General features: G+C 49.5%; 1 protein-coding gene across 7 annotated transcripts in view; it reads right to left on the bottom strand.

Annotated features, from left to right (window-relative positions):
- Window positions 1–415: 415 nt before the first annotated feature.
- Window positions 416–19,203, bottom strand: part of TTLL11 (tubulin tyrosine ligase like 11) — a 278,099-nt gene continuing 259,311 nt past the window's right edge. For 6 of the 7 annotated variants that reach the window (XM_054658398.2, XM_016961590.4, XM_063787531.1 and 3 more), the window contains one exon: window positions 416–7,617. In XM_054658398.2, coding sequence (XP_054514373.1) covers window positions 7,325–7,617 — 293 coding nt within the window. In that variant the 3' untranslated portion in view covers window positions 416–7,324. The remainder of the gene's footprint in view (window positions 7,618–19,203) is intronic. The other variant, XM_016961591.4, reaches the window with a different exon arrangement.

Here is a 19,203-nt window from a genome sequence, read left to right as displayed (position 1 = left end):
GGGTGAAACATGCAATGCTCACCGGTCTAGCCCGAGCCGAGCACTGTGGCCCCTCTTGCACACAGGGAGCTGCAAGGGGGCCATCCTGTCTCCCAGGGCAGCCACAGAGTCTCTCACCAAACTCTAGGGACAGATCCCTCCCTCCATACGGGAAACTGTCCCCAGCAGATCAATGGTTGAAAGATTTTCCAAACCCCTCCCTCTACCTCCCCCAGGATCTCACAGTTTCCTTGAGGCAATATTTAGCTTCCCAGGCAAATACTAAGCTTTAAGGGAGAAAAAAAATTAAAAGGTGTTTTTTTCTCAACAACTGACCCCAAGTGAACAAGTATTGTCCACCCCGGTGGATTTGCTGTCAAAAATTATGCAGAACAAACTGTCAATACTTCGCAGTCGTTTATACGATGAGCCTGTGTTTAGCAACACTCAGCTTCGTTTTATTATTGCGTTTTATGAAGTTGCCAAGACAACTGAGGCCAAGTAACAGAACCTTGACTTTATGCGCCATGAAAATTTAATAAAGAATTTTGAAAGGCTTTTAAGAGGCAGGAGCTGCAGTCTCTTAAAGGCAGAGCTCAGCACAGAGCGGAGGGGGCTGGAGCACGTGGGGCCTCTCACCAGACCCCCAGGAGCCTCCGCTGTCAGGGGCGTGGAGGTGGGCAGACGTATTTCCTGGCATCCGTCTTGTTTCCGCACGTCGAGACCCTTCCTTTTCTCGACAGACATGTATTAAGACACTTCCCAGGTGCCAAGTCCCGCACCCGGTTCTTTACATACATTACGACGTGATCCCCACTATCTAGGCAAGGAGCAGGGATCAGAGAGGTAAAGTCACTGGCCCGTGGTCATTTAGGGAGAGCGCAACAGATAGAACAAAGTGCATATGAAGGTCTGACTGCAAAGCCCTCGCTTTTCCAGAACAGTTCACGGCCTCTTCTGGGATTCTCAGCCCTCGCTTTCCCCATTCTGATGCAACAGGTTCTGAAGGGAAAATATCCCTGCGGTCTGCGAGGGGCTTGGGGGAGCAGACAGTGTTCTGTGGCCCAAGACTGGGTCCTGGTTGGAATCTTAGCAAACACCTTCATGTTGGAGGACATGTTTCCCGTGAGCCTCTTGGTGAGCACAAGACACTACCGCAGGGCTGCAAAGAGCCCTCTCCACTCCGCTCTCTAAATAACACTCGGAAGCCAATCACCAGAAATGAGAAAAACATCGTAATTTTGCCATTTTCTACCAAAGCTCAACGGTGCTCAGTGTGTGTGTGCGCACGTGTGTGTGCGTGCGTGCGTGTGTGCATGCGTGTGCATGTGTGCATGTATGCATGTGTGTGCATTGTGTATGTGTGTGCATGTGTGTGTGTGGCGTGTGCACGCACATGCGTGTGTGCATGTGTACGTGTGTGCGTGCGTGTGCATATGTGTGCATCGTGTGTGCGTGCGTGTGTGTGCATGCATGTGCGTGTGTGTGTGTATAAGCATTATGCTGCGTGGTTTTTCCAGTTATATAAAAATCAAGACTTTTGGCTACTAGAGATAAAGGTAAATGAAGACGTGGCCTATTCTGCAGAGCTCCTTCATCTCCAGGAACAGAAAAAAATTTAGACTTATTTTGTGAGGGAGAAATTCATATGCCATAGGGGAAAATTTCTCTCACATTCATCAAACCAAATGGGAGATTGGCAAAAATATCCATCAAGGTGAGGTGGATTTCAGGTTAATACACACGGTGGTGAATGATCCCTCCATGCGAGGAGGACAGCGCTCTCAGCCATGGGGAATGCCAGCTCCCTGCCGGGAGAGCCATCATTTCTGAGCTTTCAGGGAAGATGCTCGTGTGCTGGCCATTGCAAGCCCAATTCTCAATTACAGGGCCAAGGAGTAGAGGACATTAGTCAAGAAATGGGGAAAAAATTAAGCTATTCTGGAGGGACACTCTGCCAATCACAAGGCACATTCCGGGTGTCAGAGGAGCAGCAGGAATCATTTCTCAGCCTACGAATGTCTTTAAACATCTGGGAATGAAGGGGAGGTGGGGGGTGGGGGGGAGGGCAGGAGGAGCTGACCAGTGTGGTTTCATCTGTCTTGATGGATAACATTATTCAAGAAAGAGCTTTTACCTTCATCCCTTCACACTTTGTAGGAAGCCAGTAGCCAGGCTGAAGATAACACTACGTTTGAGCAGCGCCTTGGTTTACAAAACACTTTCACATTGATGACATTTTCTGTGATCTCGTCTTATGCTCCCAAAGATCAAGTGAGACAGGACTTGCCACTCTCACTAAGTGGCTGGGAGACCTGGAGCCCTTCCTGGGGTGCTCGGCAGGAGAACAGATCAGAGAGCCTCAAGCTAAGTCCCCAGAACTGAGTGGAGCAAACACCCAGCCTCTGCGGGACGTGGGTTTCCACACCTGCAAAATGGGATGTTTTGGGGAGTGCTGAGGCACCGTGCAGAACCGAGGAAGTGCCGAGGAAGGAGTGTGGGATCTGGAGCCAGCCGGGGGCCTCAGGTGGATCCTGGCTCTGCACTTCACCAGCACAAGACCTCGAGACCTTGGTCAGTCACTAAGCCTCCTGGAAGCCACTTCCCCGCCTGGGAAAACAGAGTGCCAGTGATCCTCATCCTTGGTGGGGTTGGATGGGTCTAGAAGTGCTTTGTAAACTGTGAAGGATTGAGCATGTGCTGATAAAATCATGCAGGAAAGGGCCTGGGGTCTAGAAAGGCATGGAACACCATTTCAAGTGTCTGGGCTCCTATCCTCCCACTCCATTCCCCTGACTACCTACATGCACATCCGGAGGACCTGCTGGGAACTCAACAACCCCACACAAACTCAGGGCAATGCAGAGTTGAAAGAAGGCTGGCTAGCTGGCTGGAGGGGTGTTGGTGAGGACTGTCCAGCCTGGCGTCCTATCTGTGAGATTGAATGGGAGGGGGTGCCCATGGGTACGCAGCCCAGGCCTGGCCACAAAGGGCCATGGAGAGACACCTAGAGTCGGAGGAGCTATTATCTGTTTACGGACACAGGACAGCTGCCGTGTCCCAGGGAGCCAACAAAGCAGCCGGGAATGTAGAGGTGTTCAGCGGATCGGCTTGGCAAGGTTTAGAAATCTATGCTTCTTAAAGGCACCCGCAGGCAAAGTGGAGAGCAAGTGTGGTAACACTGTCTCCTCTCCCGGGGTCTGCTAAACGTTCCTCTTCACAGCAAGCACCTGCTGGCCCCTGCTCTGTGCCAACGTGGACCCAGCACATGCCTGACCCTGCAGGAACTCACAGCTGGGTGGGAACCAATGCTGTGGTCCCACAGTGCGCGCGACAAGACAGGAACTTTCCAGTTCTTGGAAGTAGTTGGAAGGAACCACTCACTCTGTTTGGGGGATTGCAGCGGGGACACTGGAACTGAACCTTGAAAGTCTGTTTGCCACTGGGCAGAGGAAGGCCATTCCAGGCAGAGGGGCCAGCAAGACAAGGGTGGTGGGAAATAGCACAACCTCCTCCTGTCTCATGACAACAGATACAGTCCTGGGAGCAGGGGTCGGACAGGGGCTCAGGGAGGCTGCAGAGCCTGGTCCTGAGGTGCAGGGGTCAGGTGCGGGCCTTAGGATGGAAAAAGGAAGGGTGCCGATAAGGGCTGCTTTCAATAGGTGACTGGACGTCAGCTCTGTGGCTCTCCAAGTTCCTTCCAGACCTATGGAGATGGAGGGTAGGGTGGAGGGGTGAGAGGCAGGGAGGCAGCGGAAGCCTAGGCGAGAGACCGTGTCAGAGTTTGGGGGAGTGGACAGAGGCTGGGAGGAGAAGTAAGAGAAATCCAGGTGGTTTGTTTTAGGGATGGATGCTGCTGTCCTGGAGGCCCTGCCTCTGCCCACTGGGAGGGGTCTGTTGGGACCAGCACTTGCTAACAGCTGCACTGAATCTAGCAGGTCTTTATAAGTATAAGCACCTATTGCAGGCTCCATTTTGGCCAGGCCGTGAGGACAAAGCTCCTGCCCCTAACAACAGAAACGCTGAGACCGTCCCCCTAGGAGGCTGGAAGGAAGGAAGCAGGCAGTGTCAGCAAGGCAGGAACAAGGAGGCTGCCCCGGGGCACACCCAAAGAAAGGGTAGGTGGGCCCAGTTCTGTGGGTCTGTCCTGTTCTCTTGATGCTTCCCTCCCCAGATTGGTCCCACTAACTTGTCATACTTGGATGTGAACCCCCAAACTGAGCACAGGCTGAGCCTGATCTTCTTACCCGTTCATTCCAAGCCCCCGGAGTGCCCAGCTCTCCAGGAACTCAGCCAGCAGACTAGGGAGAGGACTGTGTGTGCATTGAGGGTGGGGAGAGACAGGCGGCAGTAGGAGCGGGAAGGGGCAAGAGAGGGGGAGGGAGAAGACGCTGGAGATGGATCCTGAGGGCGTTTGCAGGGATGGGGCTTATCCTGCAGCAAAGCACAGGGGCTGCCCAGCTATGTGTGCCGTGCCTCTGGGCCAGCCAGACTCCCGGCTCTGCTTCCTATCTTCTCGGAGGAAGGAACCATCTGCTTTTGCTATCGTTTCAATTACATCCAATAAAACGAGTGGCCGATTACCAAAGGGGTAAACACAGTGGGGCTTCTTATTAGGAATGGAGGAGGCGGGGTGAGTCAGTTATCACTCATTCTGACAATGGAGCAGCCTCGAAATACTTTCGGTTAAACTGAAAAGGGCCAATCTGTCAGGACTGGCCTCTCATAAAACCACAGCCTAATTTCCCTAACAATCAGCAGGGAGGCTCCGTGCCCTGCTGGTGGGTGGGGCTATCGGGGCCTTGTCTGCAGAGGAGGGGGCTGCTCCCGGGACAGAGGGGCCATGGTGGGCGGAGCAGCCCGCCTCCAGATGATGGCATGGGGTGGGAGAGGCCCTCACCAGGAGAGCTGATGTTTTCATATCACCCCCAAACAAGGTGGCTGGAATTCAACCTCTTGATTTTATTTTTCAAAATATTCAATGTGCTTGGTTGGTTTTAGACCTGAACATTGCGCTCCACTTTGGCAAGCGAGTACTTTCTGAAGACCAACTTCAAGAAATGGTGTCATGTGAGAGCTTTGTTAAGACTTCTGGTGGCGCCCAGCTGATGACAAGTGTGCCCAGACATGCTTACTCTGGTCTTTCTCTGGGAAATCCATTTGTTCTGCCAAAGGGGACTGGGAGAGCTGCATGGGGGCTTCAAACATTGTGTCTCACACTGGACCATTTAGGAGCCCTGACTGCCTTGTCCCATGCCACCAGACCATGACGGACCCCAGGCAGCCCCGAGCGGGGTAGCTGCAGGGTCTTTACTTGGAGCTGAATTCATGCTCACCCAGGGACAAGGAGCCAAAGACAGACACACCTGGACCAAGTCCTGACTACATGGCCTCCTGGGCCTTCCTTTCCTCATCTGAAAGGGGAGCAGCATTACAGACCTGCCCTACTACCTGGGGAACTGAGCCGATGACACCTCCACAGCGCCCCATGTAGAGAACACTCGACGCACCTCAGGAGGCACATCCTGCCAGTGCCACCTTCCCACCTGTCCTGCCTTCTGCTTGGGAACATAAAGTGATTGCAGAAGTCTGCTGTCACTCACTGAACACCCCAGAGTGGGCTCTGCAGGGCTCAGTTCCACGGCCCCTCTCGGCTGGGGAAGGGCAGCGGCCTTTGGGCTCTGCTAGCAGCAGGGAAGGGGTGCTGTGCGGCAGCCACACTGTGGGGGAAACAGGTTTTCCTCTTTGAGAGGGTGAACTCCTGGCAGGAAGGAGCTCCAGGCAAGGATGAACAGAGCAGCCCCTGCTCTGAAATCGCTTGCCAACAATTGGAGACATCTTGGATTAACAATCTTGTCTTTGGGTTTAAAAATATCTGGGGAGGGCAGATTCAAGTATCTTGTTTCCACAGATGCTTTTGAGTACCTGTTATGAACCAGGTCAACTGCTCTTATCAGTTTGGGTCAGGAGTCAGGACAGGATGTTGGAAGGAAGGAGGAGAAAGCTGCAGGAGCTTGTTTGGGATGCACCTCTGCCTCCCAGGACCCTCCCTTGCCACGCACTATGAGCATTTTCTGAGTCCTACAGTGCACCACACCAGGCACAGTACTAGCACCTCAAATACTTTCCTCCACCTCGCTTGGAGCACGATGACTGACTCTTCCCAGGTTCCTCAGCATCCTTTAAAGGGATCCTCCAGGAAAGGGCCACATTAACCCCAAATCCAACCACACTCTGGAGAGCTTGGCTTTGCCAGGTCCTGCCTGCCTGTCTTCAATAGGCCCTGGACATTGGCATGTCCAAGGCTGTTTCCAAAATGCCACCTTCTGCTGCCTGTGAGGCGTTTCCTCCGAGAGGGGGGCTACCTGGGGATACAGATGGAGACAAGGAAAGGGTCTCATGGAAGACAGCGTGAGCTCCCCTGACCCTGGCACCAGGTCCGACATACACTACTCCTCTTGCTCTGGTTCTTATCCATGTCTGATTTCCTTCCCTCACCCAGGGCTCCCAGCACAGTGCTGGGCATGCAGGGACCCCTGGCAGTGCTTGTTGTGGACACGCTGGCCACATGACCAGCACCCCACCTATGCAGGGGTCCACTCAGACCATCTGGTCAGGGAGGCTAAAGATGGGATTCCTGCTTTGGGGTCACAGTCAAACAAAATCAAACAAAATGATCTCTGAGGCTCCTGCCAGCTCTGAGGCTCCAGAAGTCTTAGTTACTAGTTACTTCTTAATTAATTATTTCTTAATTAATAACAAACCAAATATTGCAGCAACAGGCAAGCTAATGAACTAAATGAGGTTAATCTGTTCACTACACCCATGTAGCACATGACTGGGATGGGAGATTCGCAGACGCCTCCTTGATATTTCCACTTGTTCTCTTGGAATGGGCGGCAGGAAGTAAACACGATGTTCTCAGGCTTTTCCCGGTGGGCGCGTGGAGGCCCCGGCAGCAGATCCTAACACTCGGCTTCCTCTCCACAGCTCTGGGCCTTGGGATCGATTGTGTCCTGTGCCCCAAATACAACAGATTTGCCCCAGTTGGTGCTTCCTGTGAGCCCAGAATAGAAGGTGCCATCTGTCACGTTTTAGATGTCATATGTCCAATGACTGATGACTCAAAAACAGGGTGTATCACCAGGAGGTGCGAGGAGGAAGGCAGGTGAGAACCAGCCAGCCTGGTGAAGCACAGCTCAGCCGCACACAGAGACAGTTCGTGGGGACCTTAGCTGGGCCCCTCGGCAGCCTGCCTGCCATTCCTCTGCAGGCAGAATGCCTGGGGCGCTCCAGCCCTGAAAGCTGCTCTCATCTTCCGTCTTCCAGGAGGACAGAGTGGCCCTCAGGACAGGGTATGTCTGGGATGGGAGAGCTTATTGGCGCAGCTGGTGCGGGGTGGGGGGTTGTCCCCTGCTGGCTGGGCCGAGGGGGAGGGCTCCTGGGGAGGGCCACGGTGTGGGGGCCGGCCCCCCGACGGGATGCCCCGGCCACACACCAGGCGTTTTTCATCCAGCAGGGACAGGTGGTACTCGCAAAGGTCAATCAGTGAGGCCACCTGCTCATGAAGTGGCAGCATCTTGAACTTCCTCTGAGCCAGGAAAAAGAAAGCTTCTACGAAGGCCTGCAGACACATCCCTGTGAACAAAGAGACTGGATGAGGGGGGGCACACAGCTGCCCTACGCTGCCCTGGGAAGGCCCATCTCCAGCCACAAGGATGTCAGCAAGAGCTAGCCCCGCTCCCCACCACCGTCTCCATTCCAGAAACTCCTAAACAGGGCTAACTCACTCACAGAGTGCCCACTGTGCCCACCAGGCACTAGCTGAGCATTTTATGGCCATGTGCAGACCAAATCCCTCACACAGACCTGTGAAGGAAGTTCGGTTAACCCTATTTTGCAGATGAGGAAGTTGAGTCTCAGAGACACAGAGAGACCTGGGGAAAGTTATATAAGATTTAAATCCAGCTCAAAGCCTTGTAAAATGTCCACAATGAAATGCCCCCATTAAAACCTAGCTCCTGGCCGGGCGCAGTGGCTCATGCCTATAATCCCAGCATTTTGGGAGGCCGAGGTGCGTGGATCACTTGAGGTCAGGAGTTCGAGACCAGCCTGGCCAACATGGAGAAACCTCATCTCTACTAAAAGTACAAAAATTAACTGGGCGTGGTGGCATATGCCTGTAATCCCAGTTACTCAGGAGGCTAAGGCAGGAGAATCATTTGAACCTGGGAGGCAGAGGTTGCAGTGAGCTGAGATCGTGTCACTGTACTCCAGCCTGGGTGACAGAGTGAGACTCCATCTCAGAAAACAAAAACAAAAAAACCCAGCTTCTTAACTTTTATAATCAGGGAACAAGGTTATGAAGATATGAAGATAAACCCGGTTTGACGGCAAAGTTCTATCTGATAACAGAGATGCTGGTTACATGGGTGTGTGCATTTGTCAAAACTCAAATTGTGCCTTAAGGCTCATGCATTTTGCTGTCTGTAAATTTTACCCCCCAAAGTAAAATAAACCCAACTATCATTTCTCTGGCCCAAACTATATTCTGGAAAGAATAAATAGTCATCCCTACAACACCCCTGGAATGCTCTTCCCTGGTTTTGTCTTATAAGCGTCTACTTATCTTTGGGACCTGACCTCAAAATCACTGACTCAGTAAAACCTTCCCTGATCCCCAGATTAGATCCGGCCCCTAGTACAGGATTCCTGCACTTCTCTTTGCAGCACCGGCTGCGGCTTGCTCTGTGTCTGTCTGTTTGTGTGGTCTCCATCCTCCTCTCTGGACTGTGCGCTTCCCGTGCTGCCCAGAGGTGCTCAGTATAGATGAATGAGTGAATGAATGAATGGGTGCATTGACGCTAGGTGCTTTACCAACAGTGCCACTAATTCTCACAATACCTTTATGAGGTAAATATTATTATGCCCCATCTTACAGATTAAGAAACTGATGGCAGGGTGCGGTGGCTCACACCTGTAATCCTAGCACTTTGGGAGGCCGAGGTGGGCGGATCACGAGGTCAGGAGATGGAGACCATCCTGGCCAATGTGGTGAAACCTTGTCTCTACTAAAAATACCAAAACTAGCTGGGTATGGTGGTGCATGCCTGTAATCCCAGCTACTCAGGAGGCTGAGGCAGGGGAAACGCTTGAACCAGGAAGTCGGAGGTTGCAGTGAGCCAAGATCGCGCCAATGCACTCCAGCCTGGCGACAGACAGAGCGAGACTCCATCTCAAAAAAAAAAAGAAACTGATAGAGAGGTTAAGTAACCTCCCTAAGGCCACACAGCCAGGGAAGAGTGGCCTGGAAATTCAAACTGACTCCCAAGTTTTTTAACTAAGTTGTTAAAAACTTAGTTAAAAGTTTCAACTGCCTGAAAGGGTCTGAGTCTTCCCAATGTCCAAGTAAAACTGGAACCCGGGGATCTAAACCTATAGGAGTCCCTGGGCTCTTTGGGAAAGGTGACAGTAAGGTTGGACTGAACACCACGTGGCATTTTAGATTAGGCTGGTGTCAACTCTGAAATCCACATCTTCCTGGTGACTGTGCATTATTTACCTGCTTCTGGCACTGGGGGCAGAAGCCTGGCCTAGGGTTTGTAGATCCCAGGTTACATACAGACCCTGGGATCCCAGAGCTATTTTTGCCTTGGGAACTTGAGCTGGGCAAAGAAATTGTGTTTTGCCTCCCTTATAGTCCATCAAAGCTCTTGGCCTTGGGTTCTTTTGACTGCAAACGTCCTACAAGGGCGCTGTTCTGTTTGATCCTGATATGAGGAGCTGATAAAATGGGTTTTACACCAGGGTTACTTTTAATGTAAACAGCGGCCTGGGATGGTCAAAGACACAGGGGAGTAGGAGCCTTGGTCTGACTCAAGAGACAGATGTTTCCTAATCACCAGCTCTGGGCCAGGCCTCTCATAGGGTGGGCGTGTGCCCGTGCAAGTATGTGCATCTGTGTGTGTGTGTGAAATGGTCGGGTGGGAGGGTCAGATACACACAGAGTGAGAAGATTAGGATCTAAGGCCCGAGAAACCCAGTCCAGTCCCCTACTTCCCAATGGTGTGATCTAAACAGCGCCACTCAAAGTGTGGCCGGCTGACAGTGCCAAGCCCATGAACTGTGTGTCCCTGGTCCCTGACAAGATAAGGCGCTTGGGCCAGAATGTTAATCATGGTCCTCATCAATCACATTGTTTAGTGCTGTTGACAGTACTTAGTATAATAGCACGTCTTCCTCTATAAAGGAAGCAGCGTGCTGTCTACATTCTGGCTCAGGCGTCTTGTCCAGGACTGTGACAATCTGTGGGTTGCAACTTTGAGTAACTCTGCTCTGCAAAGCCCTTCCCAGCTGTAATGCACACTCCAATCACCAGCTTGTTCAAATGCGAATCCTGGGGTGGGGCCCAAGGCACTGAATTTCTAGCAAGCTTCCTGGTGGTGCTGATGCCACACTTTGAATGGCAAGGATCTAGACACTCACTGCACCTCTTTACTCAACAAATGTCAGTTTCATTCCCTTAGTTGATGGTAGAATGTGATTAGAGCTATATGCATAGAAAACATACAATGAGGGCCAATTTGGAAAAAAAAAAAAGCACGGCAACATCATCTAGAAGACATTCTAAAACGAGAAGTGGGATCTCACTGTGCTGCCTTGGCTTTCTTTCTGCTTGTCTGCATTTTGTGATTTTCTACAGTAAACATGGATGCAATTTAAACATCTGCAGTGGGAAATTCTGGTGTGTGGAAAGAGATGATGTAGGGGGAGATGCTTTTAATTATGAACCCCTCACTACTATTTGAATTGGAAGTCAGGCACATGTATTACTTTGAAAAAAAATACAATGCAAACTTTTTGCACATATATTCTACTTTTTATCAAAGTAGAATATTATATATATATAAAACCAGCAACATATATATATATATATATATATATATACACACACACACACACATATATATGGGTTATATATATGGGTAAAACCCATATATATATGAGTGTGTGGGTGTATATATATATGGGTTTATATATATGGGTTATATATATGGTAAAACCCATATATATATGAGTGTGTGGGTGTATATATATATGGGTTTATATATGGGTTATATATATGGTAAAACCCATATATATATGAGTGTGTGGGTATATATATATATGGGTTTATATATATATGGGTTTATATATATGGGTTATATATATGAGTTTTATATATATATGGGTAAAACCATATATATATATATATGTATATGGTTTTATACCAGGGTTACTTTTGGCAGGGCTGGGATTTGAACCCAATCCTCATGCACTGCTGCTTCTGCACCTTATTCCCAGAAACCCTCTGGAGCATCCCTGCCAAGGGTGCCTGAGGATGGAAACGGTAGAACCTGCAGGAAACACTGAACCCAGCACCTTGAAGGATCTAGGGGTTGGGGGCATCGGTGGAGGCTTTTGGCAAAGTGGGCATGACAGTGGGGCCTTGCAGAATGAGGAGGGCTTGGATGGGCAGAGATGTGCTGGGGGTGGTCGGCTGGGCTGAGAGCAGGGACCTGTGGGGCAGGGAGGCAGGGTGGATGGCCCGGGGGCCTGCCACAGCCAGGCTGGGGAAGAGCCAAAGGGACTAAACCCAGAGAGCACCGGTGGTCACTGTGGGGCTGGGGTCAATGTCAGATGAAGCCATTGGGAGCCCCCAGAGAACACCGGTGGTCACTATGGGGCTGGGGTCAATGTCAGATGAAGCCATTGGGAGCCCCCAGAGAGCACTGGTGGTCACTGTGGGGCTGGGGTCAATGTCAGATGAAGCCACTGGGAGCCCCTGCAGGTGCTGGGCAAGGCCCGCGTGATCCGAGTCCCATGGGTTTGGACCCATAACAGTCTGATCACATTTTCTAGTCTGATGATTTCTAACCATTTTTTTTATAGTGATAGAAACTGTGAGGGTTTTTTTTTTCTTCTCTTGTTTTATTTCTTAAGTGAAATCTTCCGAGGGAGTCCAGTATGCCAGACAGGTAAAGGGACCCTTCTCCCCTCTCTAAGTCAGGTGAATGGTGGCTTACAGGCCTGCCACACAGCCCCTCATCCCTTGTGAAGATTGTGGATCTTCACAAGCAGCACAATCACCGTCACCCTGAGGCCCTTGAACCCTTTCTGGCATTTGCATTTTGCCGAAGGGTGGGGACGGGAAGTACCTGAGGCCCCCAAGTCACACTCAGCAACTGACAGGAACAGGGCTCGACCCCAGCTCTGGGACTGGAGCCCAGGGTACTCTGAAACCACATCTCCCCCTCCAAAAAGAAACTGAACGCAAAATCAAACCAATCACTTCTCTGGCCATGGGCTGTCTCCACTGACAGACGGTCCTGTTGAATGCGTGCCAGTGAGTGTGGGGGGACGCAGGGATGCCCCAAACTGCACGCCATGAGCATATGGGCCTCTGGTCCCACAATGGCCCATTCTAATAGCCCTTTGAGTTTGACTAGATATTGGCTTTAATCCTCAATTCATCAAGATGGCCCAGGAAACGGTGGTCAGACCCAAGCCAATATTCACTGAGCTTCAGAGAACGTAACCTTTTGAAGGTTTCAAGGGGGTGGGGATTGGGGGTGGAGGAGGAGTCAGCGCACTCAGATGATCAAGTTACGCTGCAGGAGCAGGGCTGCTGGGGTTCCCCCTGAGAGTCAAGCTCAGGCTCTGGACTGTCCCCTCTGGCTGCAGTTTCCAGCCTTTTCCAGAGCCTCCACAATGGTTGACGTTCTACCAGGCAGAACTGGGTCTTTCGCCTTCCTTATTTTTTATTTATTATAACATATAATGAGAGTCTTAGCAGAAAGTGCCATGGAGCCCATGCATGGCCTTCCCTCCAGCACTTACATGTTCTTGCGGAATGACCTTCCACCCTTACTCTTTGTCCACAGAAAGATGTATTGTCACTTAGTGATAACACATATTGAACTTTTTTTTTTTTTTTGAGATGGAGTTTCGCTCTGTTGCCCAGGCTGGAGGACAGTGGTGAGATCTCGGCTCATTGCAACCTCCACCTCCCAGGTTCAAGCGATTCTCCTGCCTCAGCCTCCTGAGTAGCTGGGATTACAGGCATGCACCACTATACCTGGCTAATTTTTTGTATTTTTAGTAGAGATGGGGGTTTCGCCTTCTTGGCCACGCTGGTCTTAAACTCCTGACCTCAACTGAGGCCCACCTTGGCCTCCCAAAGTGCTGGTATTACAGGCATGAGCCACCATGGCTGGCCACACGGAACTTCATTTTGCTTAAAATTATATCATTAACATTTTTGTATGTTGCTATACAGCCTTCATAACCATTATTTTAATGGTTGCATAACTGTCCATCAAATTTTTGCCTTCTATGCCATTTCACCACCCCGTCCCTGTTGAACACAAAGACTATTTACATTTGCTCACTATTGTTGAGAATATTATAATCAACACTTGGTATTTCATTGTTTTTATTTATGATTCATTTATTCTCTTACAATAAAACCCTTGGGACCTGGGTGGTTGTTTTTGTTTTTAATAAATGTAAGGTTAGTTTAGTAATTGACTTCATGTTAAAAATACCTAAAACCTTACAGAGGCTGGGTGAGATGGCTTAACCCTGTAATCCCAGCACATTGGGAGGCTGAGGCAGGAGGATGGCTTGAGCCCAGGAATTTGAGGCTGAAGTGAGCTATGATCACACCACAGCACTCCCGCCTGGGCAACAGACGAGACCCTGTATTTTTTTTTTTGTTTTGTTTTTGAGACGGAGTCTCACTCTGTCACCCAGGCTGGAGTGCAGTGGCATGATCTTGGCTCAACCTCTGCCTCTTGGGTTCAAGCAATTCTCCTGCCTCAGCCTCCCTAGTAGCTGGGATTACAGGTGCCCACCACCATGCCCAGCTAATTTTTTTGTATTTTAGTAGAGATGGGGTTTCACCACCTTGGCCAGGCTGGTCTCAAACTCCTGACCTAAAGCAATCCACCCACCTCAGCCTCCCAAAGTGCTGGGATTACAAGCGTGAGCCACCGTGCCCAGCCAAGACCCTGTCTTCTAAAAAATTTTTAAGAAGAAAATCTCATAGAGTGCCCAAATGGACAAAGCACATGAATGGGCAATTCACATATATCGGCAAATAAGAGAGAAGACATCCGGCCCCATCCAAGCCACAGGGGCTATTGCTCACCAAGTAAACTAACAAAAGTATTAAATACTGATAATGGGAGGTAGTGGTGAAATTGCTATAGATTTTTGAAAAGCAATTTGGCGAAAGTTTTAAGAGCCATTCAAATGTTTATTAGGGAGGTAAGGAGGAAAAAACAAAAAATAAATGTGTTTATATCATTGAACACAGTGATCACAATCCTAGGAATTTTCCCTAAGAAAATATTCCTTCCAAAGGAAAACAATGTATACAATGGTATTCATTGCAAACTTATTTATAGTACCATGGGGCATGGGGGAAGGCAGTGCTAGACTTATAGGGTATTTTAATATCTTCATTCTTTTCTGAATTTTCCAAATAAGATAATGCATGCTCATTGTTGATAATAATTCAAGTACACACACACACACACACACACACACACACACACACACACAATTTTAAAAATACCCCCAACCTAGCCTCTGAGGTCACTGGTTCTGGGAATCTGTCCTTGACCATCCCCAGGTGGAGTTAATCACCCTTCATGGTGCTTCTTCTTGTTTCTTATCATAAACTAGGATAAACCCATGGGTACATGGCTGTCTCTCTAATGAGACTCTGCTCCTACAGGTGGGGGCCATGACCCTGTCTTCCCTACATTCCCAGAGCCCAGCATAGCCTGGCACACAGTGAGCACCAATAAAGATGCATTTAATCCACTGAATAGAATGTGAACCTTGTAACAGTCATGTGATGCAGGTGTTATTATGCCCACTTTGTAGCTGAGGACACTGAGGTAAGCCAAGGGGCGAAGAGAAAAGAGACCCATGGAAACCCTTCTCTTAGAAGATTTGCAGACTTATGAAACCGCAATGATCCAGACCAGAGGCTCTCGAACTTTCGAAACTCCCAGAGGGCTTGTTAAAATACAGATGGAGGGTCCAGCCCCACAGTTTCTGATTCAGAGGGCTGAGGTGGGGCCTGGGAGTTTGCATCTCTCACAAGATCCCAGGTGATGCTGAATCCCGCTCCTTCCCCTCCCTGCTCCCCACTGCACAGTCCAGTCTGTATAAACTTCACTCGGAATGCCCATCTGCAAAGCGGGGCTTATTTGCAAAAGGACCTGCCCCCAAACTGAGAGAAGCTTGACTTTGGGCTAAAAATGTCTACATTTTAAAGACACTCTGATTGAGAGCAAACCCAACCAGTTATTTTTAAAAGACTAATGATGGAGCTGAAAAGCCATGGAATGGTTCCAACTGTGCATTAAGTCCTTTCTGAGAAACCGCACAGCCCCAGATTCTTCCAGCATCACTGCTTGCCCACTAAGTAGGAGAGAACATTCTCCATGCCATCTCCTAGGCCCTGCCCTTCCCTGTCTGGGCTATGATAGAGGAGACCTGGAAGGTTCCAGAAGGCCAGGCCACAGGGGGCTCTGTAGACCATGGCAGGACTTTGGATTTCAAAATAAAGAAGATGGGAGGTCACTGGGGAGTCCTGAAGTGACATGTCACTGTGGAAGCTGTGTTGAAACCCAGTGGTAGGGGCACATGTGAGAACAAAGAGATCCATTCAGGGGTTACTGCACCAGTCCAGGTGAGAGCTGACATGGTGGCTTGGACCAGTATGATACTGGTGGAGGTGGTGAGGGATGATTAGATACTGGATATGGTCCGAGGGTAGTGCCAGTGGCATCTGAGGTTTGCCCATGGTTGGATGTGGGTGTGAAGGCAAGCCAGCAATCTTATGCAGGAGGGCCTCTGACACCTCAGGCTGAGGAAACTGGCCTTCCCCTCAAGGTCAATGGTTTTCAAACATTTTACACATAAAATAATCTGGGGACCTTGCCAGAAATGCAGGTTCCTGTTCCCTCACCCTGGGGATTCTGTCTGTTGGCGATGAGGCCCCAGAAACTGCATTTGTAACAGCAGCGTTGGGGCTTCTGCCCCAGTGAGTGATCAGGAAATGGAATGAACATGCCAACTTGGCCATCTCTTGAAGGGCTCTATCGGAGTCAGTGGAGTGAAGAAGTTAAGAGAATGGTCTGGCTGGGCCCAGTGGCTCACGCCTGTAATCCCAGCACTTTGGGAGGCCGAGGTGGGTGGATCACGAGGTCAGGCATTCGAGACCAGCCTGGCCAACATAGTGAAACCCCGTCTCTACTAAATATACAAAAAATTAGCCAGACATGGTGGCAGGTGCCTGTAATCCCAGCTACCTGGGAGGCTGAGCCAGGAGAATCACTTGAACCTGGGAGGTGGAGGTTGCAGTGAGCCGAGATTGTGCCACTTTACTCCAGCCTCGGCAACAGAGAGAGACTCTGTCTCAAAAAAAAAAAAAAAAAAGAATGGTCTTTGAGAAACCTGGTACTGGGCTGGCTCTGCTGTGGGTGATCAAGAGCCTTTGGGGACACAGAACAAGCTTTATCCTCTGAAATCCCACTGTTCACTCTCTGCTCCTGGTCTTAGTCTGCTCGGGCTGCAAAATACCATAGCCTGGGTGGCTTAAACAACAGAAATTTACTTTCACAGTCCTGGAGGCTGAAAGTCTGAGATTGGGGTGCCAGCACAGTCATGTTCTGGTAAGGGCTCTCTTCCTGGTTTGCAGACGGCCGCCTTCTTGCCATGTCCTCACATGGCAGAGAGGCAGATTGGGCTCTCTGGTGTCTTTTCTTATCAGGACGCTAATCCTATTCAATAAGGGACCCACCCTTATGACCTCATTTAACCTTAATTATTCCTTAGAGGCTCCATCTCCAAATACAGCCACATGGAGGATAGTTAGGATTTCAACATATAAATTTGGTGGGAGACACAATTTGGTTCATAGCACCCTCAAACCCTCAGTTCTGCTGAGGTGCACCTAGCTCTTGGGGACACTCTCCTACTACTACTCAAGTCTCTGAATTTACCTGAGCCATTTAGAAAAAAATACAAGCAATCCTACACTTCTTCCCTGCCCCTTCGCCAGCACTCAGAAAACCCCTCACAGCTTGGATTGGGAGTTGAAAGGATCTCTTTGGTAACATTGCCTTAAAAGTAAAAGTAATGAAAGTAAACAGTAATCATTCATATTTATTTGGCCCTCATTCATTATGTAGAAGGCCCTGGACTATGGGGTGCCTTCACATTATTTAATCAGACAAAAACCTTAGGAAGCAGGTATTGACAATCCATTTTACATTCAAGAAACTTGCCACAATCGCATGGCTGGTAGGTGGCAGACCCCAACCACCATGCTCTTAACTCCCTTACTCCACTGCTGCTTCGAGAGTTTTCGAAGATTTGGCCAGGTGCAGTGGCTCATGCCTATAATCCCAGCATTTTGAGAGGCCAAAGTGGGTGGATCACCTGAGGTCAGGAGTTCGAGACCAGCCTGACCAACACGGTGAAACCCTGTCTCTACTAAAAATACAAAAATTAGCCAGGCATGGTGGCACCCACCTGAAGTCCCAGCTACTCAGGAAGCTTAGTCAGGAGAATCACTTTAACCCAGGAGGCGGAGGTTTCAGTGAGCTGAGATTGCATCAGTGCACTCCAGCCTGGGCAACAGAGTGAGATTCCATCTCAAACAAAACACAAAACAGACAAACAAACAAAAACTGGGGGGGAGTTTTCAAAGATTTGACCAAGTATTAATTCCAGTCATTTAGAAGAGAAACAATACCGGCCTTGCAGCGAATGAGGGATGGAGCCTCATCTATCTCTGCTGGATGTCAACAAGAAGGTGCAGTTAGATTCGTTGGTCTTTGCAAACAGGCTTTCCCTACCTGCCCTGCATGCCACAAGATAAGCTGTTGAGTATTTTTCTAAACTTCATTTGGGTTGACAGATGTTGCTAGAGAAGGCAGCCTTCGAAACATTCCAGTTGCAGCCAGCCGCACGTCTCTCATCTGAGGCCGCCACTTGGATATTGAGAGGCGGCCCCTGACAAACGATGGCCTCATTCTGTCAATAGGCTGGGTGAGGATGGCCCACCAGCTCCTTCTAGGCCAAAGCCCCCTGCTCTCCACTCCTGGGAAGGCATCGTTGCACTCAGGGCTTTATGAAAACACTGGGAGCTGCTCACCAATAATCTCATCATCTCTTCACCAGCTTAAGGATGGGAACAAGAATCCTATCTTACGTCTGCATAGCACTTTCCAGTTTACAAAGAACATCCATTTTTCTCATCTACTTCTCAGGGTAATGGTGGGAAGAGGACATGTTTACGCGTATTCTTCATTTACAGTTGAGGAACACAGGCCCAGAGAGGCTAAGTGGCTTGTCAAGGTCATCGTCTAGGTGGGCGAGGCAGCATTTACATGCCTAGCTGACTTTCAAGCCCACACTCTTTTTTCTACATTACGCTTTCTTAACATCTGACATTTATGTATTATTTTACAGTTTACAGAGCACATTTGAATATATGATATAATTAAATCCAAATCATTGTCGACAGCCAGGGATATTATGCCAGACTGAATATGAGATATTTTCTTCCTCTTAAAAATACCTGAGCTTCCTTACTAGTAATTCTGTTTCCTGGGATTGGTGTGCTTAAACAGCCACTTGCCAAGCCCTTCTCTCTCCCCAATCTTTAAATCTCCTTCTTATTACTCACCTAGAATAGATGTTTCTGTCTCATCGTACAATTCTAAATGTATAAGTATACAAGTTTGCTGTTTGGAATCATTGGTAGGAAATAAAGCTGAATGATCTTGACTAGAATTAGCTTAGTGCTTCCTATCTGTGTAGTGAAATGGCCCCCAGAAGAGCTATCTGTGAAGGCTGCACAAACTCCAAGGCGGTTCATCACAGGAATCTCAGCCTTCTCTCCATTCTTGGGGCATCTTGCAGCCCGGCTCCCTGTCTGCTGCTGCATGGTTCCCCTAGACTTGACCACAATCTCTGTAGGCCTGGGGCTGGGGTCTCGAAGGACTCTACACATGGTAGATCAAATCTGGGCATCTCCCAGGGAGAAGGCATTCAGCTCCATGAATAGGGACAGGGACTCAGATGAGCTGGTCCGGGTCCCAGCTCTCCCACTTACTGCCTGTCAAGGCATTTTACTTTTCTGGGTCTCAGTATCTG

Source organism: Pan troglodytes, chromosome 11, assembly GCF_028858775.2.
Source record: "Pan troglodytes isolate AG18354 chromosome 11, NHGRI_mPanTro3-v2.0_pri, whole genome shotgun sequence".
NCBI classification, from domain to species: Eukaryota; Metazoa; Chordata; class Mammalia; order Primates; family Hominidae; genus Pan; species Pan troglodytes.
Note: the sequence above shows the minus strand (reverse complement) of the source record. Positions and strands in the feature narration are given on the sequence as shown.